At 38.5% G+C, this 24,030-nt stretch overlaps 2 protein-coding genes across 2 annotated transcripts; both read right to left on the minus strand.

The window, feature by feature from the left end:
- Positions 1 to 11,285: 11,285 nt before the first annotated feature.
- Positions 11,286 to 13,291, minus strand: LOC123307033. The gene is made up of 3 exons (XM_044889235.1): positions 12,692 to 13,291; positions 12,173 to 12,468; positions 11,286 to 12,090 (listed from the first exon to the last, which is right to left on the minus strand). The coding sequence occupies exons 1-3, from the start codon at positions 13,289 to 13,291 to the stop codon at positions 11,286 to 11,288; spliced, it is 1,701 nt and encodes a 566-aa protein (XP_044745170.1).
- An 822-nt stretch (positions 13,292 to 14,113) lies between these two features.
- Positions 14,114 to 15,151, minus strand: LOC123307034. The gene has a single exon (XM_044889236.1). It carries the CDS (start codon positions 15,149 to 15,151, stop codon positions 14,114 to 14,116), a length of 1,038 nt encoding a protein of 345 aa, XP_044745171.1.
- Between the last annotated feature and the right edge of the window lie 8,879 nt (positions 15,152 to 24,030).

Raw genomic sequence — 24,030 nt, forward strand, 5'->3', positions numbered from 1 at the left:
CAGAGTTCTCATCCTAATCTAAACAGTACAATAGAAGTGATATCCGGATCTGCTCACAGGTGTAGTTCAGTAATCGTCCGGTAGGCGTTCCTTCCATGTATAGTGGTTCTCTCCGATCCATGATCCATGATCCATACTCTGCGCTCTGCGTTACGCTCCGTGATCGGTGTCGTCCCTAGCTATGGACCGAAGTGCGTGTGATCTTTGATCCGATTGTCGGTAGACGTTTGACATAACCTATTCCGTGGCACTCTATGACTGTCGTTGGTTCGGTGGCATCTGTCAGAAACAACGTGCTTTTAGTGAAATAAAATTACTCCAGAATTGGGAAATGAAATCGATGGCAACATATAACGGTGAGTACTCCATATCGATTGTTCCATTTCATATTAACGGTTGGATTTTAGGGAACCATCATTCACGACGAAATGGGCCGATGAGGCATCTTTGACGTTGACCACTTGGCACTGTTTCTTTCTTGGATGTTGTTTCGGTGCATCATTTGATCACGAAGATGGGTCAAGCAGGTGAGTTTGGAATAACCTCTTCATCAAACCAAAGTTCTTTCGATTAGTACTTCAAGTGGGAAGAACCATTCACTAACTTGTGTTCTCGTTGTAGGTGGAAATGTACCCAAGCTTGAAATCACTCGTTGTTGGAGGTGAATTGGACCCTCTCACCACACTGGAGGTGGATGTGGACATTCACTGTGTGCCAGACTATTGTTCGGAGGTGGAACGTAATCCCTGACGGAGGAATGGTGGAGGCTCTCTGATCCGACAGTCCCCGCTAGGTAGGTTAACAGCTGAACTTTCATTTAAATCTTGTTGGAGTAATTGATATCCTAGAACAGACTTAATTGCCACATAGGTTATATTTTAACAGTAGAACATTGACAGTATACAGAGCTTTTTCCAGTTTTCTTGGGTAGAATTAATTGAACAGATCACGGATATGCACTTTCACCAGTATCGGTGTTACAATTTCATAGAAAAAGTTACACAGGAGAACAGTAGTAGAGAACTAGATACAATTCAGACTATCTTAGATTATCTCACCAGTTTTTAATGTAGTACGGTTAGTATTTGTTAATCGTTATTCATCTTAACTACTCTGAATACAATATTTAAAGCAACGGTTTGTCTCGGAACCTTGTGAATTCACAGAATAATTAATGTAACGGATTTCAAGCTGTGCTTTGCTCTGTCTACAGGATGTACCTTTCAGAAACACAGACAGATGACAATTTATATCGTTTTGACATGTCGGTGTTGCTGAACGGATTGGCTATATCCAAATGAATTTATGTTTTCCAATTGTAATTGCAAAGCTTGAACGGTATCATGAATCCATTCAATCCACTGAACAAAATGTAGAAAGAAAGTATTGTTTCTAGTTAGATGACATGGTAGATACTGATTTGTTCGGTGAACTGAATAGGATATGAAATCTTATACGGTGACGGTTGCTGTCAGGATATTGACAACGGGTTTGTCAAATCAACGGTGTGATGGTTAACGGAACGGTAATAAAACGAAATTTCACATGACTGGGGATCATGTTTAATTAACGGGTGAACAGTAAAAATATCTCTATCCTGAGTGAAACGGTTTTAAATCTTTAATATGGATGTTGGTAACCTTCTTACCCTGTTCATCTTTCAGATCATACACTACGGGAGAGACTACCTCAATAACGGTATACGGTCCGGCGAATTTTGCAGCCAGTTTAGCTGCGAAACTGTCGACAGCGGATGATAACGGATTTGTGCGACGGAGAACTTTGTCACCTACATGGAAGCGAACTTCTCTACGGCGTAGGTTGTAGTGATGAGCCTGCTGTTCAAAAGCCCTGTACAAGCGAGCTTGCACAAACTCATGTGCTTCCTGTAGGTGCCGGATTTGTTCTGTACGGTGAGTCATGTCTCTATTTACTTCGGTTGGGTTACTGTTTTCCTCATTTTGGGGTTTTGTCGAATAAATCGCCCTAGGGACATTTAGTTCCCTACCAAAATTCAGAAAAGCCGGAGTAAACCCGGTAGACTCTTGTTTAGCGGTGTTAATAGCAAAAACTAATTCCCCTAACTTTTCATCCCAGTTTCTCTGATCGGTTTCGCAAAATTGTGCAATCATAGTTTTAAGTGTTCGATTCGCTCTTTCTACCGGATTACACTGTGGCGTGTACGGTGGGGTAAATCTGTGAGCTATATTCAGTTCCTGAAGGCTGTTTTTAAATAACTTACTATCATACTGTACTCCATTATCGGAGATAACAACGGACGGACATCCATATTTCAGGATGATTTGTTCGTATAACGCAGAATAAACGGTTTTGGCTGTAGCTTTTCGCAACGGGCGGCACTCGATCCACTTCGTGAAGCGATCTTGCATGACCACAATGTAAGAATTACCTTTTTTACTTCGGGGTAACGGTCCGACGATATCTGTAGATACTTCCCTGAATGGTGCATCTGCCATCCTGTGTGGTTGCACCTTCCCAGCAGTTTTCTGTTGCGAAACTTTGTAGCGTTGGCACGAAGTGCAGTTTCTAACATATTTCGCAATGTCTCGGAACATACCAGGCCAGTAGTAATTCCGGGCAATCCTGGAACTTGTCTTGGCGATCCCCATATGTCCGGCTAGTTCCGAATCATGATTCTCCTTCAATACTTCGGAACGCTGTTCGGTGGGTACGCATAATTTCCAGGGTTGTCCAGTTCCAATTTCTTTGAAGTCTGATGCATCCCAAAAATGTCGGAACAGTTTCCCATCGATTATGGCATAATCTGGGAAATTTCCTGGGTCCTTTTGAACCTCCTGTAGTTTCCTGTTGTACCATCGGCAGTGAATTCCCACTTTGGCCAGGTATACGGAATCTACGGACGGTAACGGTTTAGGAGACGGGCTGTCAGCAGGTGTATTCAGGGATTTTCTCCGGCCCTGTACCTCAACAGCTTCTCCAATTTCCGGTGTTGGTTTGGCAATCAGTCGACCTTCCAGGTAACAGTCGGCGGTACTGAGGTTAATAGAAAAATTGAACCTTCCTAGTACGTCCATTCCTAGTATGAGGTCTACTGGTAAATCAGGCACCAACAAAAATTTTATGTCGGTCAAGGAGTAATCAGCCAGGTGGACGGCGGTAGTGTAGAGTTTGGGTGTTGTCGTGGGTTGACCATTTGCAACCACCACGAAACCATTCTCAACCTGTTGTCCGGTGATTCCCTTGCTTTCACATTGTTTTGCCACTTTCCGACTTACGAAACTCTTCGTGGCTCCAGTGTCAATTAATGCTTTGTAGTGTTCTCCGGCTATCTTAACTTCGACAAGCGGTCGGTTATCATTCCAGGCAGTCGATGTCATGGGAGTCAGTGTGTTGGGAGGTATGGTCGACTCCTTCTCCATACCTCCGTCTAGTTTTCCGGACGGCAGGGACAATCTCGTGAGAGAATGTTTTTCTTCTGGCAACGAGAACAGAACAACCTCAGTCGTCCTCGACATTCTCGCCGCATGTGGCCGTATTCACCACATCGGAAGCACTGTGTTTGGAAAGATACTTTCCTCGCAGGTGGATCAGTCCGGTTTCCCTGTGTTTCCTGTCGGTCTCCTTGTAGGTTTGATCGTCGTGTTGGTATAGGTGATGAAGCTCGGTTGGGTGAACCTGTATTTTGTTTGTCGACTCGTGCCGTTGGTCGATCCGGTCTTGGCTGGGTGTTTCTAGGCGGTGACGGCGGTGTTTGTGGTCTGTTGTGACCTACTGGTACTGGTGGTTCTGAGTTTCCTGATATGTTTTCGGTGTCCAAGGAGAAACTGGCCTGTTGTCGGTTTTGTTGGACCGGACGATACGTCAGGTGGGGCTCGTCAAGAAGACCTGGTTTCGACGGTGGCCTGGTGTACTGGCTCATTTGCCACTGTACTAACTCGAAAACCTTTCCTTTTCGCAGGAGCTCATCGTAGGTGTTGGTCTCCTGGAATGCTAAGGCCTGTTGTAGGGTCGGTAATAGCCTCTGCCTGATGATTCGGATTTGTTCCGTTTCGGTTGGTCTACTGTATGTTAACTTCTGGAACAAATTCTGCATTCGAGTGACGTACATCAGCAGTTTTTCATCAGGACCCTGCGTTCTCCTTTTTATTTCTTCCAACAGGTTCTCCTCATAGTTCACCGGTAAAAATGCTTCCCTAAGCTGCTCCTTGAAATCCTGCCAATTCCTGAATGTACCCCTCCTGGGGATGAACCAATCCCTGGCATCCTTCCGCAGTAGTTCATAAACTGACTCGAACACTTGTTCTAGGGGCACCTTACGAGATTCGGCCAATCTCTCCACCTCCTCGATGAAGCCGCTCACACTACCTGTGCCACCAAATGAAATATTCCATTTGTGGACAGGAATGGTTGGCACCGGTGACGGTCGAGGTTCCGGCTCTAATGGTACTCTCTCTCTGGTCATGGTCCTGCCAGAGCTCACACAAGATGCAGGTAAGTGTGGAAAAGATACTCTACGGGTAGAATTAATCCATCTTCTCGGTGTCTGATCTTCAGGTGATGCTGTCCCACAGTCCTGTGACTGGGCGATAGGTAATGCCGGTATCTGCCGCAGTAATGCTGTACATGTCCGCCTTGTCTCGTTCATGACATGTTCTAATGTTTTATTCCTTACAGGTGTACCAGTATGTGAGACATCAGCAGCTGTCGGAAGATTGACCCCATCTCCAAGATCAATCAGGGATGTTTCAGCTCTTTCCGGTTGGATCGGGGACATCCCAGGTGAACTGGGAACCTCCACATCCAAGAGGGACCGTTCCTGCTGACTGGATGGCTGTCCACGGGTGTTGCTACTACTCAGTTGCTCCAGCGTCTCCAAGGCCTTAGTTGTAGTCGCCTTCAGTTGTTCGATCAGTTGTAACTGTGTTTCATCGGAAGTGACAATAAAATTCAGTCTTCCCTGAATGTGTGTTAATCTTGTGAATATTCGCGAAAATTCGTTAGTCGCATTAGCGTGATTGAAATTCTGAAGTGCTTCCACTAGATCGGTGAGTTTATTTTGGCAAATGTCGATATCCAGTGTGGGGTTTATTGATGTGCAAGGCTGTAGCGGTATGTCTGACTGTAACACTTGTCGTAGTAGACTCCGCTTTGTCATCACAGTGCTTGGTATTGACTGTCCTCTCAGTTCTAGTTCATAAGTCAATTCATCACTGAGCAGCCTGTTCACATCCATGTTCAATGACATATAGTTCAACTATCTTGCCACCCGACTCACGATCCAGTAACTCACACTCAATAAGTTCGATGCCCGGTATGAAATAATGTAAAGTTAAAGTTCAAAGCTAACACACGGAATAATTCAACACTGGTTATAATGTTTCAGTATCACTAAGTCCGATTAAATATCACTATCACTAAAGCCCGGATGAACAACTAACTCAATAAAATTCACTGAAGCTCGGATGAATAATCAATTCAAAAAAAATTTACTAAAGTCCGGATGGATAATTAATTCAACAAAATTCACCAAGGCCTGGATGAACAATTAACTCAATAAAATTCACCGAAGTCCGGATGAATAATCAATTCAAAAATTTACTGAAGTCCGGATGGATAATTAATTCAATAAAATTCACTGAGACCCGGATGAATAATTAACTCAATAAAATTCACTGAAGTCCAGATGATTACTAAAGTCGGGATGGATAATTAATTCAATAAAATTCACTGAGGCCCGGATGAATAATTAACTCAACAAGATTCACTGAAACCCGGATCAATAGTCAATATCCAATCGAGGAAGCACCTATTATTCTATCACTCACTATTTATCGGTCACTTGACAGCTCACTGTTAACCTAACACTTGTTCGAAGAAATAGGTTACCCGTCAACAAAATATTTCAGACCAAGTCCACTATCGGTTTTAACAGCCAAGAAAATTATTTCGGTTCAGGTTCACTTACAGTTTTACCCTTCTGAAGTTATTTTCAGTTCAAGCTCACCTAATTCAAAGGGAATAATTCACCAACAGTGTATCAACGGTTTCAAATACAATAAAGTAATCAGAGAAACAACAAGTCCAATGCGGTTATAATCACAATAAACTATCAGAGTTATAATGAACACTTGTCAACCAGCAAATAAATCAAATGGGGAAAGGGAAAAGAAAACACAGTCAGTTTTATTATTCAAGTGAAAATCATAAGCGTGTTAAAATCATAAGCGGTGAAAATCATAAGTCAATTCAATATTGTGCGGTTATCATAAATAGCTGGTTAACTGTTCGGTTCTGTTTATAGGTTACCAGTGATGTTCTATTATAACTCAAGATAGGTTAACTCAACGCAATCAGCAAATCGGTCACTGAACTGATCTAAATAAATTATATTTCAGAAATATAAGCCGGATAAAATATTTCTTGCAAGTCCACAGCTGAATAAATTGGTTTGTATGGTTCACCGTTCAAAACTATTCTCCTCGGTTAGACAAAAAAAAAAAAGAAGTTATTCCAAAACTGAACCCGGTTTTAAGAGTCCCAACGCTCGGGCGTCAATTTTGTAACGGGCCTGGTCGGGAAAAGGATTAATCTCGAGCGCCAGCTATTCTTTCAATAGGGAGAAATAGCAAACCCACCCAGGTACCTACTAGTCGGAGACAGAGTTGGGTTTATCTAAGGTGGTAGCGATAACAAGTACTTTAAAACCGAATTTATTACAACAATCTAAATTACAGTGAACTATACAGTTATTTCCAAGTCAAGAAATATATTCAGCTGATGACCAAGTTCAAAAATAAGGAAAACAGGAATGTAATAACTTGTCACGGTGATCAGAAAGTGAAATCAATGAATCAAAGAATATTCTAATCAATTATATTCAGTCAAACTATCAGGTATTAAAGAAAGCAAACAATTAATAGCAGTTACTTTGATTCCTTCTGAGACAATAACGGATGTACGGGGTTTACACAAAATTTACAGCAACCGGGTGTCTCAGAAAGATCCAAGTCTCTGTAATCGGTTAATTTAGCAATGGGTTTGATCCCGAGCACTTCCAGTGATTTTCAGTGTACAGGCCAATCAAAATTTGAAACTATTCAATTAACGGGACGGGGTTGATACAGGTGAAACACAATGCAACAATTTACAGGATAACGGGGTAGTTTATCGTGGTCTCTCCGTGGCAACCTTGGGTGTACACGCCAAGCATTACCAGTAGAAAAACTTCGAGACTTCTGCCGATTGGTTTCTGTCACAAGATAGCCAGGCGAGAGAAGTCTGCGGTAAACGGGAAATCTACACGGAACACAACAGGGGTAGTACGGTATAAGTTACTGTGGTCTTTCTGTGGCAACCTTGGGTGTCACACGCCAAGCATTACCAGTAGAAAACTTCGAGACTTCTGCCGATTGGTTTCCGTCACCAGATAGCCAGGCGACAGAAGTCTGCGTTAAACGGGAAGTCCAAACGGAACACAAATGGGGTAGGATGGGATAGGTTACTGTGGTCTTTCTGTGGCAACCTTGGGTGTCACACGCCAAGCATTACCAGTAGAAAGACTTCGAGATTTCCGTCGACTGGTCTTGGTTCACCAGAGAACCAGGCGACAGAAGTCTGCGTTAAACAGGGGGATTAACAACAAGGATTAACACAATTAAACAAATAAAAGAATGCAACTTTGAATCACGAAGTATGCGGTATCAAGAAAAGACTTACAGTTTGTTCCGGTACGGTCACACCACCACTTAGCAGAAAAAAAATAAAGAAAAGCAAAGGAAAACTTTAATACGAAGACAGACTTAATTAAAGCGGAAATGAATTAAAGAATCACGAAGAAATCAAGAAAAGAATCACTACCGAATCAAGACTGAAAACAGAATCGCAGAATGACTACCGAATGAATAATCATGAATTATAACGAATGACTACCGAATGAATAATAATGAATTATAACGAATGACTACCGAATGAATAATAATGAATTATAACGAATGACTACCGAATGAATAATAATGAATTATTCTCGTCTGGTGGTGCGGTCCTATTTATTAACTCTCCAACATGTGGACGGTCACGTGATCAAAATTGCATTCAAAAATTCGGAATTCTCGAATATTCTCCCCAGAAGAAATATTCTCGGTGGCGGTTATCTCTTTATCGGTAAAAGAAACTGTCGTTATCTGCAATCCACGTTGTTTTATACTGAATTCGGTGTGTTTTTGTGAACGGAAAAACAACGCCGAATGCAGAAAGACACTTTTTCTTTATTTTGGATTCTTACGGCGGATTAACGATGGAAATTTCAATTATACGGAATTTGAATTTATTAATCAGGATTCTGAAAAATATTTCCAAAATGAAACGGAATAACTATATTGAAACTGAAATCTCCATCAGACGGTGTTGCATTGTTTCAACTAGAAAATTCAGGGAAACGGATATTTAAAACGAGGCTTGATTTTTATTAAAAAACAATCAAGTATCGTTACAACGGCTTAAAACTGGGTGTTATTTCGGTCTACAAGTCACCTAAGGTCGATTTCAAGTTGTTCCTTGAGAAACTCACCAACGTGGTACAAAAGTGCTCAGATCAAACCAAATCATTATTTGTGTGCGGAGATTTGAATGTGGATTTTGATGACACAGACTCGCCACGGAAATCTCTCTTCAGTGAATTCATGCAGTGCTTCAATTTGGAGATCACATCACACGAACCAACTCGGATATTCACCGATATTACTGGTAAAACATCTTCTCGTCTGCTAGATTATATTTTAGCAGATGTAGATTTAACATTATGTAAAACTATTGTTTTCAATCCCCATACTGCTGACCATAAGATCTTTTCACTAGATTACTGTTTTTCCGAATGTGCTCAATCTTGCGATTCGGTTGATAAAATCCGTTTTGGATGGCAAATTACTCAAGATAATTTGGACCAACTAAATATTCAAAATCAGAACACAAGCTTCACGAATGTTCATTTGAATTCTGACATAGATTACAGCTTTGATAAATTTATGAATATTATTGAAGAAGCTTTTGCTGATTGCTGTCCTTTGAAAAGAATTTACACTAGTTCTTCTTCCAAGTCTTGGATTACGCCAGAGATAAAACAGGCAAGCTTCCATCTGAAAGGTTGGCTGCATTCAAATATCAAAACAGTGGAATCCCTGAAAATGTATAAGACCGCAAAAGCAGACTCCAATCAATTACTCGAAACCACTGAGAAACGTATTATGTAAACGTGATGAATTACTCATATCAGAAAAATAAAACAACCTGGAACCTTGTTCATAAGGAAATTGGTAAGAAAAATTAAAATCAGGAAAAAATAAATTTGCTCTTGAATGGAAATGTATGTACAAATGCCTCAATTGTAGCGGACTCATTCAGTGAATATTTCTCTACTGTAACATCAAAGATATTTCGGAAATACTTTACCGATCTCATGTACAACTTCAAATTGTCAGATAGAAGTTTCTTTTTCCACCCTGTTACAAAATACGAGATGGCTGATAATATCAAAATGTTGAAAAACAAAAACAGTACAGGTATTGATTGTATATCGTCAAGAACTTTGAAAGCTATCGGCAACTCTATTTCTGAGCACTTCGCCTACCTACTCAACCTTTCAATTTCTACCGGAAGGTTCCCTACAATATTGAAAAGAGGAATAGTTGTACCTATTATATTTATAAAAAAGGAGATCCGCAAACTAACTCAAATTATCGCCCTATATCCCTCTCAAGTTGTTTTTCAAAAGTATTTGAGAGATTAGTTTTGAACAGAATGTTTAGCTTTTTAAATAAATTCAATTTAATAACAATTTCCCAGTATGGCTTCAGACCTGGTCATTCAACCGAGACTGCAGCAATCTCATTTGTGCAGACCGTTTACGAGGAACTAGAAAATGGACTGTTCGTGTCTGGTTTGTTCTTTGATCTGTCTAAGGCTTTCGATTCCTTGAGGTTCACTTTCATGCTGAGCAAATTTCACAATCTGGGATTCAGAGGTATCTCTCTGGATGGGTTGGAGATTTATATAACAGAACGCAATATGTCTGTAAGGGTGGATGTTGCCGACTCCAAGAATTACGTGCTTGACCACAGGGCTCCGTACTTGGACCTCTTTTGTTCATATTATTCATTAATGATTTACCTGAACATATTATCGCACTTTTGGTGGCGCTTTTTGCGGACGACTCATCTTTTTTGATTGCAGCTGGAAGCCTTGAAGAGCTTGAAGCTAGCGTTTCTACTATACTGGGGTTGTTTGTTGATTGGTGTCGCCAAAATGGTTTGGTGGTGAATATCGAAAAAACCGTATGCATACATTTCAGCCTGAAGAATATGGGTAGCAATCAGATTGTATTGATTCATAATGACATCTCTTTGACCTCAACTGATTCCTCTAAATTTCTCGGTATTCGGATCGACAGATTTTTGTGTTGGAAAGAACATATAGATATGGTATTTAGAAAATTAAATACTGCCTACTACGCTCTGAACAAAATCAAAAACTTATTTCCTCTCCACTCACTCCTGGGTGTATACTATTGTCTTTTAATCTCGAAAACCCATAGTGCAAGTTCATAGGAGGAAAGAAAAATCTTATACACTATGTATTCTGAACTCGGCGGTTAAGCCATTATCAAAGCCATCTGAAAAAATTATTACCATTAACATTGGAAAGTAAATCGAGTTACCTAAATTAAAATGAGGCAGTTGTTAAAAATTATCTGGAAAAACAAGATCTGAAGAAACGTGGTAACTCACTTCATGAAATTCTGAGTTCAAATCAGATTATTGGAATCATCAACAACTCTGGACCGAGTCGAGAGAAAAACACATTAAATTAAATGTCCAAGATGATGAAAGTTCTCCTTTTAAAAATTACATTGAAAAATCGAATATCGAAAATCAAAACTTGTGAACTGGCGGAACATCAAAGAATAAAAACCCTCAATGTGAGGTTATATCACAGAGGTACATACAGAATTATTCTTCTTCTAAAAAAGTAATGGAATTATCATAGTTGAAATCAATTTCAAAAAACTACAACATCAACAGTCAAAATCACTAAACGAGATCCAAAATATATACGAGGCGAAAAAAGATGACAGGCAACATCAGGAAAAATCATTGAGTCCGCAAAACGTCGATGGTCCTCACCTTATCTATTAACCTAAAAGACTCCTGGAAACTGTTGATCATTGTCGAATTGAGGGTTTCCACATTAGGAATATTCAGATGTTTATATATTTCCATTTCTTCAAGTACTTCTAGTCTTTTTCCATAAATTCAATTGTGGAGCAACTTTACATCTTCTTCTTTATTAAAGTTATGGCTCTGAACTCTAAGGTGTACGCCAAATGCAGACTTGTTGTTGTTATCTACTCTAAAGCTTGTGAGGTGTTCATTAATTCTAGAAATTATACTTCTACCACTTCTACCAACGTACAGAGTGTTGCAATCTCCACATTTCAATCTATAAACCCCTGACTTGTTCAAAAAATGGACTGGATCTTTGTTATGTGATAAAAGTTGTCCCAATGTATTAGTGGATCTAAAGGAGATCTGCAAATCACTATACTGTCTAAACAAGTTGCCTATCTTAAGGGAGATGTTACCATAGATGCTAATATATTTCTTATCTAAAGTTGTGGAACGATTTTCTGAAGAATGCAGTTGGTCGATTTCCATTTTATTTTGGTGCTTGGTGATCAATTCGTCTATTATGGCTGGTTCGTAACCATTTTGCGCTGATATATGCTTGAGAACCGCCACCTCGTCCGAGAACCTATCACTGTCCAATGGGGACTTGAACATCCGATTAATGTAGGCCCTAAAAGCAGAGAGCTTATGTCCCAATTGATGGCACGAAAGATTATCTATAGAGTGATCTGTCTGAGTAAGTTTTCTAAAAATGTCAAAGGCAAGACCCTGGTTAGTCCTATGGATGGTCAAGTCCAAAAAGTTCAGGCTCTTATCTTCTTCGACCTCAAGGGTGAACTCAATGTTATTATGGAGGCTGTTAATCCAATTCAGCAACTCCAAGAGTTCCTCCCGGCTTCCATCAAAGGCAATAATAATATCATCCACATATCTATACCAAAAGATGATTTTCGATCTGAATGGATTTTTGGTAGTGAGGATGCTCCATATATGCCATGAAAATTTCGGCAAACAAAGGTGATAAGCCATTTCCTATACTGAGACCATCTTCCTGCGAGTAAATTTTGCCATCAAACACAAAGAAGTTCTGGTCCAAACATAACTTAGTAAGTCCATAAACAGCATTGCAAATCTCGTCTGATAATTCTGATTGAATCAAAAGGTTCTTAAATACTTGCAGAGTTTGTGGTAAGGGAACTGTGGTAAACAAATTTTTCACATCGAAAGAGGCCATCAAAGTATTATCGTCCAACCTAACATCTATGATCTTATTTATGAGTTCTGAAGAATTTTTTATGCTATAAACAGACTGGAAATTTAAACTTTCAGTCAGAAACCTGCACAAGTATTGAGAAGTCTTGTAAGCCAAGCTACATTAAAATGAAACAACAGGTCTTATGGGTATGTTATCTTTATGAATTTTCGGTAGCCATAGAGTGTTGGTATACTAAAATTCATCGGAATTAGAGATCTCCAACGTTCAAACAAAATTGGGCCCAATTCGGCCAATGTAGACTTAAAAAGTCACGAACCTTCTGAATGTAATCCTCCTTATTCATGATCACCACGCAATTTCCCTTATCTGCTTTCGAAACCAGCAGATTGTTTGCTGAGATCTTTTCTTTAATTGACCTAAGTGAAGCATTAAAACCTCTTAGATTGTTGGGTCTCAGGAAATTGGATCTCTTGAATCTGCTCAATACCGAAATGACGTTATTTCTGAGGGGAAACAAATTCTGGAATCTGTAAGTTCTGAACAAGGTTTCAATTGCAATGATCAGGTTCTCAACTATTTTTGATTTGTTAAAAATGGCCATAGAAAATCTAAGACCCATGTTCAAAAGCCGATTTTCATCTTCATTAAAGACAGTCTGGGACAAATTTAGGACTCTAGGATGAAATCTAACTTTAGTGTCTTGAAGGGACTCCTTATGAGCCCAAGCGATATCTCTGAGCTTCTGAACTTTCTTCTGATGTGTTCTCCGAAATACATGAAGAAGAACATCTGCCTTCATCTTCATGGAGTTACTAAAACTTGAAAAACTAAGTTCGGACATCCTACCTTGTAATATGTCCCTAATTATGTTCAATTTAAGATGGATGATATATTTCTTCTTATACCACTTCCTCATCTCCCACTTAAGGAGTTTCCTCTGAAGCTGTTGGATGTTGCCCAACGTGTAATCGTCCTTTCTTTATGAAATCCTCAATTTCACCCACCCAGGAATCAAATTCTCCCTCAAACATGTTTTGCAAAACTCAATGTGACTCTCAAACCTCGAAGCCTTTGAAGACAATGTCCAATATCTGTGGGTCAAAACGGCCAGACTCGCCAACATCATTATCTCGAAAACCCATAGTGCAAGTTCATAGGAGGAAAGAAAAATCTTATACACTATGTATTCTGAACTGCCAAATTTATTACATACGGGCTAACATGTTTCGGCTGTTAAGCCATTATCAAAGCCATCTGAAAAAATTATTACCATTAACATTGGAAAGGAAATCAAGTTACCTAAATTAAAATGAGACAGTTGTTAAAAATTATCTGGAAAAACAAGATCTAAAGAAACGTGGTAACAGACTTCATGAAATTTTGAGTTCAAATCAGATTATTGGAATCATCAACAACTCTGGTCCGAGTCGAGAGAAAAACACATTAAATTAAATGTCCAAGATGATTGAAGTTCTCCTTATAAAAATTACATTAAAAAGTCGAATATCGAAAATCAAAACTTGTGAACTGGCGGAACATCAAAGAATAAAAACCCTCAAAGTGAGGTTATATCACAGAGTTAAATACAGAGTTATTCTTCTTCTAAAAAAGTAATGGAATTATCATAGTTGAAATCAATTTCAAAAAATTACAACATCAACAGTCAAAATCACTAAACAACCACGAGATCCAAAATATACACGAGGCAAAAAAAGATGACAGGCAACATCAGGAAAAATCATTGAGTCCGCAAAACGTCGATGGTCCTCACCTCATCTATTAACCTAAAAGACTCCTGGAAACTGTTGACCATTGTCGAATTGAGGGTTTCCACATTAGGAATATTCAGATATTTATATATTTCCATTTCTTCAAGTACTTCTAGTCTTTTTCCATAATTACAATTGTGGAGCAACTTCACAACTTCTTTTTTATTAAAGTTATGGTTCTGAACTCTAAGGTGTACGCCAAATGCAGACTTGTTGTTGTTATCTACTCTAAAGCTTGTGAGGTGTTCATTAATTCTAGAATTAATACTTCTACCACTTCTACCAACGTACAGAGTGTTGCAATCTCCACATTTCAATCTATAAACCCCTGACTTGTTCAAAGAATTGACTGGATCTTTGTTATGTGATAAAAGTTGTCCCAATGTATTAGTGGATCTAAAGGAGATCTCAAAATCACTATACTGTCTAAACAAGTTGCCTATCTTATGGGAGATGTTACCATAGAAAGGGATGCTAATATATTTCTTATCTAAAGTTGTGGAACGATTGTCTGAAGAATGCAGTTGGTCGATCTCCATTTTATTTTGGTGCTTGGTGATCAATTTGTCTATCAAATCTGGTTCGTAACCATTTTGAGCTGCTATATGATTGAGAACAGCCACCTCGTCCGAGATCCTATCACTGTCCAATGGGGTCTTGAACATCCGATTAATGTAGGCCCTAAAAGCAGAGAGCTTATGTCCCAATTGATGGCACGAAAGATTATCTATAGTGTGATCTGTCTGAGTAAGTTTTCTAAAAATGTCAAAGGCGAGACCCTGGTTAGTCATATGGATGGTCAAGTCCAAAAAGTTCAGGCTCTTATCTTCTTCGACCTCAAAAGTGAACTCAATGTTATTATGAAGGCTGTTAATCCAATTCAGCATTTCCAAGAGTTCCTCCCGGCTTCCATCAAAGGCAATAATAATATCATCCACATATCTATACCAAAAGATGACTTTCGATCTGAATGGATTTTCGGTAGTGAGGATGAGTTTCAACTCCATATATGCCATGAAAATCTCGACAAACAAAGGTGATAAGCCATTTCCCATACTGAGACCATCTTCCTGCGAGTAAATTTCACCATCAAACACAAAGAAGTTCTGGTCCAAACATAACTTAGTAAGTCCATAAACAGCATTGCAAATCTCGTCTGATAATTCTGATTCAATCTAAAGGTTCTTAAATACTTGCAGAGTTTGTGGTAAGGGAACTGTGGTAAACAAATTTTTCACATCGAAAGAGGCCAGCAAAGTATTACCAACAGCTTCAGAGGAAACTCCTTAAGTGGCAGATGAGGAAGTGGTATAAGAAGAAATATATCATCCATCTTAAATTGAACATAATTAGGGACATATTACAAGGTAGGATGTCCAAACTTAGTTTTTCAAGTTTTAGTTACTCCATGAAGGTGAAGGCAGAAGTTCTTCTTCGTGTATTTCGGAGAACACATCAGAAAAAAGTTCAGAAGCTCAGAGATATCGCTTGGGCTCATAAGGAGTCCCTTCAAGATACTAAAGTTAGATTTCATCCTAGAGAATGGTTACGAACCAGCTATAAAAGACAAATTGATCACCAACCACCAAAATAAAATGGAGATCGAACAACTGCATTCTTCAGACAATCGTTCCACAACTTTAGATAAAAAATATATTAGCATCCCTTTCTATGGTAACATCTCCCTTAAGATAGGCAACTTGTTTAGACAGTAAAGTGATTTGCAGATCTCCTTTAGATCCACTAATACATTGGAACAACTTTTATCACATAACAAAGATCCAGTCCATTTTTTGAACAAGTCAGGGGTTTATAGATTGAAATGTGGAGATTGCAACACTCTGTACGTTGGTAGAAGTGGTAGAAGTATTAATTCTAGAATTAATGAACACCTCACAAGCTTTAGTGTAGATAACAACAACAAGTCTGCATTTGGCGTACACCTTAGAGTTCAGAACCATAACTCTAATAAAGAAGAAGATGTAAAGTTGCTCCACAATTGTAATTATGGAAAAAGACTAGAAGTACTTAAAGAAATGGAAATATATAAACATCTGAATATTCCTAATGTGGAAACCCTCAATTCGACAATGGTCAACAGTTTCGAGGAGTCTTTTAGGTTAATAGATAAGGTGAGGACCATCGACGTTTTGCGGACTCAATGATTTTTCCTGATGTTGCCTGTCATCTTTTTTCGCCTCGTGTATATTTTGGATCTCGTGGTTGTTCAGTCATTTTGACTGTTGATGTTGTAGTTTTTTTAAATTGATTTCAACTATGATAATTCCATTACTTTTTTAGAAGAAGAATAACTCTGTATGTACCTCTGTGATATAACCTCACTTTGAGGGTTTTTATTCTTTGATGTTCCGTCAGTTCACAAGTTTTGATTTTCGATATTCGATTTTTTAATGTAATTTTTATAAGGAGAACTTTTCATCTTGGACATTTAATTTAATGTGTTTTTCTCTCGACACGGACCAGAGTTGTTGATGATTCCAATAATCTGATTTGAATTCAAAATTTCATGAAGTAAGTTACCACGTTTCTTTAGATCTTGTTTTTCCAGATAATTTTTAACAGCTGTCTCATTTTAATTTAGGTAACTTGATTTCCTTTTCAATATTAATGGTAATAATTTTTTCAGATGACTTTGATAATGGGTTAACCGCCGAAACATGTTAGCCTGTATGAAATAAATTTGGGAGTTCAGAATACATAGTGTATAAGATTTTTATTTCCTCCTACTATTGTCTTGCCTACCCACATTTGTCCTACAATATTTTGATATGAGGTAGTACATCTGATCTCGTTAGAGTTCTTGTGTGCCAAACAAGAATTATTAGAACTATCTTTAGGTTACCTCGACAAGCTTCATGTCGACCTCATTTTTTTGTATCTAATGAAATCTTCACAGTTGCATGTTTGTTTATATACAGGTGCCTCCTTCACGTGAAGTCTAACGAAGGATCTTTCTTGGAGCTATCAAGTTGTCATCAATACTCAACAAGAAACGGAGATATTCTGCTTGTGCCCAGACATGGAACATCTAAGTTTGAACACTCGCCTCTATACCAAAGTATACGTATATACAATCACTTGCCAACAAGTATAAAAAATTTGAAAATTATTCAATTCAAGAAGATGATTGAAACGATTCTGTCGAGCAAAGGTTATTATTCTGTATCTGAATATTTGGGTGATTATTCATTAGTGTCTTGATCATGGGACCACTATTCTTTGTTTTTGATTATTGTTCATTGTGAATTCAACATACTTTTTTTTCATTGTTATAATTGACTTGTCTTATACTGTATTGTCTAAGAGGATCAATAAAAGTTTATTTATTTATTTATTTATCTATTGAGGGAGCAGTCAGAAAAACGAGTGGACTATTTTTTCTGAAGCTCGAGCTTTCGGAATATGTTTATTTCTTTTTCAGGAGCAGCTATAAAAAATTTCCAATATTAATCGAAAGAAATATATTTACATTTCGAAAACTTACGAATTGAGGTTGTGTTTTAAGTGCAGGTTTCATAAAAATGATGCGGTAGTGTTCGTTATATAGGTAAGATATTGGTGGGAAAAACCTGGAATGCCAGCTCTCAACAGAACCATCTGAACTACATTAATATAATACAATTTTGTAATTTTTTCAAGTGCAGATTCGTTGAAAGGTTAAAAGATCGTCATTCGAGGTTAAATTGGCGCGCTTCAAAATGTCATCAGTCATAATTGCGTATGGAACCACAGACTACAGACTATAGAACATTGAACACTGACAGACTTACACAAAACACGGGTGACATGGGGACAGACAGAAAACTGCCTCAACACAACTGAACTGCGCAATATTCCCTGTCTCCAACCCTGCAGATCCAACACACCACAAGTTCACCCCACACCATCTATGATCCCATGTGGGACTCGACCTCTTGTGATTTGGTTTTTGTTCCATTCAATTAGAAGGGAATACATGCTGCTCAAGTTTTGAATGTCTTTCCTTGAGTTGACACTATGCTTCTCCTGGGATATCCGGACCATTTCCACGAACAACCTCCTCTCCAAGTTCCTTTTCCTGTCTAGCACCTCAACTGCATCAAAGTCCGGTTGGTGTTCCTCCTCCACTGCATAAATGGCTAGTGCTGAGCTCTTCTTCTTTGAATTAACATCACTTCTACGACTGGAGAGACGCTGCCCCAGGGTAGTTGATGTTTGCCCAATATACACTTTTTCACAGTTCTGGCATGGGACTTTATATACCACTCCGTTGCACTGTAATAATGGAGTGGGATCTTTAAGTTTTGTGAAAAATGACCTGAGATGTTTCACATTTCTTGTTGTTAATATGAATTTCTCAGATGGTATCAATTTATTGAGCAACGGTGTTAATTCTTCTTTGTATGGAAGTGGGATGTATTTCTTCTTAGTTGGTTCCTGTTCATTTTCTTGTTGTAAGCCTGGTTGTTGTAAGCTCTCTATGGAATTGGGGGTGTTGAATATGATTCTTGTCAGTAGTTTATGTGGGTATCCATTCTCTCTTAATATTCCCAGTAAAATTCTTAGGTTCTTGTTCACGAACTTGTTGTGACTCAGCTTGATTATTCTCGTCTTCATATTCTTGATTATGTTGATCTTCATGCTCATCAGGTGGTATGATTTGTAGTGGATGTACCTACTGGACGATATTTGCTTTATATACTAGTCCGTCACCAACGTCTTGCCCTCTGTTGTTACCTCTCTAATGGCCCTCATATCCAGGTAGGGTATAGAATTGTTGGCTTCCTCCTCTATAGTGAACTGTAGTGTGCCTGTGGGGTCAAAAGAGTTCAAAATTTCCAACGATTGCTGAATCAGTTCTTCAGGGATGGCCGTTATGACGTCGTCTATGTACTTCCTGCAGAATGGCAAGAGGCACGATAGTCTACCCTTTGCGTAGTCCAAGATCTCATCCGTTACGTCTTCCGCTACTAATCCCGATATTCTGGATCCCACAGGAGCTCCCTTTTTCTGCCTGTAGTAAGTGCCATTGTATGAAATGGAGATGGTGCTGAAAACCAGCTCGAACAACTTGAAAAATTCGGCCCTTTCTATGGGACGATGCATTTTTTAGCAATGTCTAATGTTGTGCTAGTGTACACGGACACTGTATCCCAGCTTACATGAACATAACCATTTGACAATTTGAACTCATTTATAAAAAAAGCGAAATCGAATAAGTCTTTTGTGTACTATTGACCTTCATGATCATAAGATTTAGTTAGAATATCAGTTAAAAACGTTGCTATCTGCGAGTTTCGGCAATCTATGCAGGAGGTAATGGGTATTAGGCAGTTCTGCTTTATGAATCTTGGGTAGTCCATAATAATTGGAGCAGGTTCCTTTATAGAAAGTTAGTTTCCTTGCCAGTTCATCGTTAATAATGTTCCTTTTCTTCATTTCACTAATCATCCTGTTTCCCTTTTGTTGGAAAATGTTTGAGTGGTCTCTTTCTAGTCTTTCGTAAAAAACCTCATCAGAGAGTTGGGTTACGGCTAGTTGGTCGTATTGATCTTTGTTCATAATTGTTGTTACATTCCCTTTGTCCGATTGGGTTGTTACTAGAAAAAAAAATTTTTGATCGATATAACAGAAAGGTGGCCAGCCAGCTCACTCAGAGATGGATAACCTCCTGAGCATGGGGAAAATTTTATGAGTCTGTGAGCGCCAGGTAATTTGAGTATCTGGCCACTGTATTTAAAAATTACCAAAACTATTGATCAACAAAAAAAAAAAGAAGCCCAAGTGTTCACACATGTATTCTATATTTAACTATCCTACAATAATCTTATACTACTTACGTTCCTATCCTTATCCCTAATCTAATCTAAGTTAACTTTTCTATGCCCTAAATTCCTATATATTATCCTACTATATATGTACTTAACCTACTCCTATTTTCCTAACTATCCTCAACTATTCTACTTCCTTATCAACTACTATTCAATTCAGGTATATACAGGTATAATACGGGTCCCCTGTAGGGTACTTATCCATAAGTGGGTACTTGATGAATATAATGACTATTCTCTACGTCAATTCATCAAGAATTCAGCAATATTCAAACATCAAGAATTCAGCAATATTCAAAATTTGCAGTGTAAAACAAAAACCCTGAAAATACAATACAAAAAAAAACAATTAGAATATTCCTTATGAAGAGCGATCTTTATCTTACCCTTGTTGGTGATTGGGGTTGAAGTGAGGTAACAGGAAAATTACTTCAAAAATCCTCGATAAACGAATTCAGTCATAAAAAAGAATCGAAGCTGTATACACATAAATTTCCCTTTAGGGTGAGTGTGTTAAATCCCCGAAGGAAACCTCGAACGGTATTTTTAATACTATAATACAAAATTAATCATACACTGCTCATCAATAAATCGAATCGGAGATTTGAGCGTAACAACCCCCCACTTGCCAAAAAAATTTGTTTGTTTCAGAGAAATGAACAAGATAAAATGATCCAAAAATTGAACTATAACACTATAGTTAGAATTATCTTCTCCAATGAGATACTTAAAACATTTTTACCATTCATGACATTCCATATTCGACACCGGTTTCAAATCCTTAAGGCGGAAACACATTATTAACACGCGACGCGACCTGATGAAACGTGATGCGTGTTGAGTCGAATCAAATGTTCTGTTTTCTATAGAACAGAATCATACTATGAACACAAAGATCTGCTCGCATAAGCTATTACTCTATCGCCGTCCAGATATTTCTGACTTAAAACGCCACCCAAACCAAATGAAGTATGGCATTGAACGACGAAAGGTAAATCGAAATTCGGACAAGCTAATATAAGGGCAGTTACTAGGGCGTGTTTGATAACCTGAAATGAGCTTTCGCACTCTTCCGTCCACTTAAATATACAATTTTTTTTGAAGGGATTATTTAAAGGAGCAGATATATGAGCAAAATTTGGTATAAAGCGACGATACCAACTCACCATCCCTAATAAACTACGGAGCTCCCTCACTGAATTCGGTCGGGAAATATTCACTATAGCCGACACCTTCTCAGGGTCAGCTCGCAGACCGTTTCTATCAACTATATAACCCAAATGTTTTATTTCAGGCTTACAGAATTCGCATTTGGAGCGATTAATCGACAAACCCGCCTCTAATATCCTCGATATAAGAAGATTCAGAGTTCTGAGATGTTCTTCGAAATTTTATGTAATGATAACAATATCATCGAGGTATGGAAAACAATATTCAGTTAATTCCCTGGTTATTATTTTTTCAATGAACCTCTGCCACGTTGCCGGACTGTTACAAAGAACGAAAGGAAGGCGATTAAAATGAAATAGTCCCCTATTAGGTACGGTAAAGGCTGTATATTTTTTTGAAGTGGATTCCATCGGTATACTCTTAATGTCGATAGTTGAAAGATAATTTGCCTTTCTCAATTTATCGAGTATTGTAGTAATTCTTGGCAATGGGTATGCATCTTTTACGGTAACTCTGTTCAGGCGCCCATAATCAACGCAAAATCTATAGCTATTATCAGGCTTATTTACAAGAAAGATTGGAGAAGACCAAGGGCTGTCTGAAGGTTCAACTATATTATCTTTGAGCATTTGATCTAATTTAGAATTAATCTGTTTCTGTACTGGAGGAGATACGCGGTAGTATCTTTGTTTAATAGGCGTCTCATCAGTTAGACGAATCTTATGGTGAATCAGATTCGTTAAGCAGATTTCCGGTCTAGGTGGACTGAACACATTCTCCAGCATTTCATCGAGTCTTAATCGTTCATCCTCGGAGAGAGAAGTTTGAGTCATTATATTATCTGCGCATATATCCGATGCACAATTCCATTCCTTAGATCTTAAGTTAGGGACAATTTCTATTTTCCGCCAAAAATCAGCACCAAGAATGAGCAAATGGGTTAGCGATGGCACCACTAAAATATCTATCAGAACTATGCGATCACAAACTTGAATAGGTACCGATACATAGTCTACCACATGACACTGGGTGCCATTCGCAACAGTACAGTGATTCCCTGAATATGGTAAATTGAGCCTCTTCAAGATTTCCCAGCCTGGGCCACCTACTATCGTAGAGGATGCTCCAGAGTCTAATAATCCCAAAACTTCATATCACAAATCGACACCTCCAAATATGGTCTTTCATCACTCCCAGCACTTTGTAGTATATAATCTAATATGGAAGAGGTCTTATCCGAGTCAGAAGCAGCTAGTCGACCATCTAGTGCTCCGGCCTGGCGTTTCCCCGAAACTTTGAACGATTTTTTGAACAGGAAGGACAGGTGAGAACAGTATAGTCAGGTTTATTGCAACGATAACATCTCTTTCTTTTGGGAGCTTTGCAAATATTCGCCTTGTGACCTATTTGTCCGCAGTTATAGCAATTGAGTTGTGATTCCGCAGAGTCAACAATTGATTTAGAAAGGTTATTTGAGAATGGGGTAGACGGTTCGCTATATTCCGCTTCTACTGCTGCTAAATCTGGCTCTAACAAATGGGAAACTCTACGTGAGGGAGGAGGTTTGATCGACTCAACAGACGCTTTACACGATTCATCTTTTCTACCATACTTAAGTAATTCATCTATAGAACTTATATCCATCAAACCTAACTGGGTCTGGTAAAAAGGTGCTATGTTACTTAATAATGCCTTAAGAAGCAATTGTTCCGAAACAGGAACTGTCAGACGATTGAACAAATTTGTCATGATAGTTACATACATGCCTATAGTATCATCAGCAGATTGAGTGCGGTTTTTAATTTCATCAAACAACTTATCATTATAATCAACAGGTTGAAATTCTTCACGCAATAATTCCACTAAAGCAGACCAGCTTTTGACTCGACTTCTCGAAGCACGATACCAAACTAAGGCCGACCGGCCACCGAATGCGAAGTTGCGCGAAGCTGAGCATTTTCAGTACTAATACAATTGACAAGCTACGAATCGAGTGACGTAGCTCGTGATTAAGCATTGAAAAAGCACAGCTTTGCTCAACTTCGCATTCGGTGGCCGATTCGCCTGAAGCTTTACCCGAAAACAAGTCTATAGCGGAGTTGAACAATTCTTCATGAGTCACACCTCTGGCGATCCTCAAATCGTCGACACGTTCCAAAAAAGCACTGAGAGAAGATGAGCCTTTCTCTCCAGTAAACTTCAAATTCCACTGAGAAACTGGTATCTTTTTGATTTTTCCTGTAGTGACGACATTTGAAGAATGTGAATGGTAATTTGAGTATCTGGCCACCTGTATTTAAAAATTACCAAAACTATTGATCAACAAAAAAAAAACCCAGTGTTCACACCTATATTCTAAATTCAACTATCCTACAATAATCTTATACTACTTATGTTCCTATCCTTATCCCTTATCTAATCTAAGTTAACTTTTCTATGCCCTAAATTCCTATATACTATCTTACTATATACTTAGCCTACTCCTATTTTCCTAACTATCCTTAACTACTCTACTTCCTTATCAACTACTATTCAATTCAGGTATATACAGGTATAATACGGGTCCCCTGTGGGGTACTTATCCATAAGTGGGTACTTAATGAATATAATGATGATCTTCTATGTCAATTCAGCAATATTCAAACAGCAAGAATTCAGCAATATTCAAAATTTGCAGTGTAAAACAAAAACCCAAGAATACAATACAAAAAAAAACAATTAGAATATTCTTTTTGAAGAGCGATCTTTATCTTACCCTTGTTGGTGATTGAGGTTGAAGTGAGGTAACGGGAAAATTACTTTAAAAATCCTCGATAAACGAGTTCAGTTATAAAGAAGGATCGAAGCTGTATACACATAAATTTTCCTTTAAGGTGAGGGTGTTA

The sequence above is a fragment of the Coccinella septempunctata genome, chromosome 2 (assembly GCF_907165205.1).
Source record: "Coccinella septempunctata chromosome 2, icCocSept1.1, whole genome shotgun sequence".
NCBI classification, from domain to species: Eukaryota; Metazoa; Arthropoda; class Insecta; order Coleoptera; family Coccinellidae; genus Coccinella; species Coccinella septempunctata.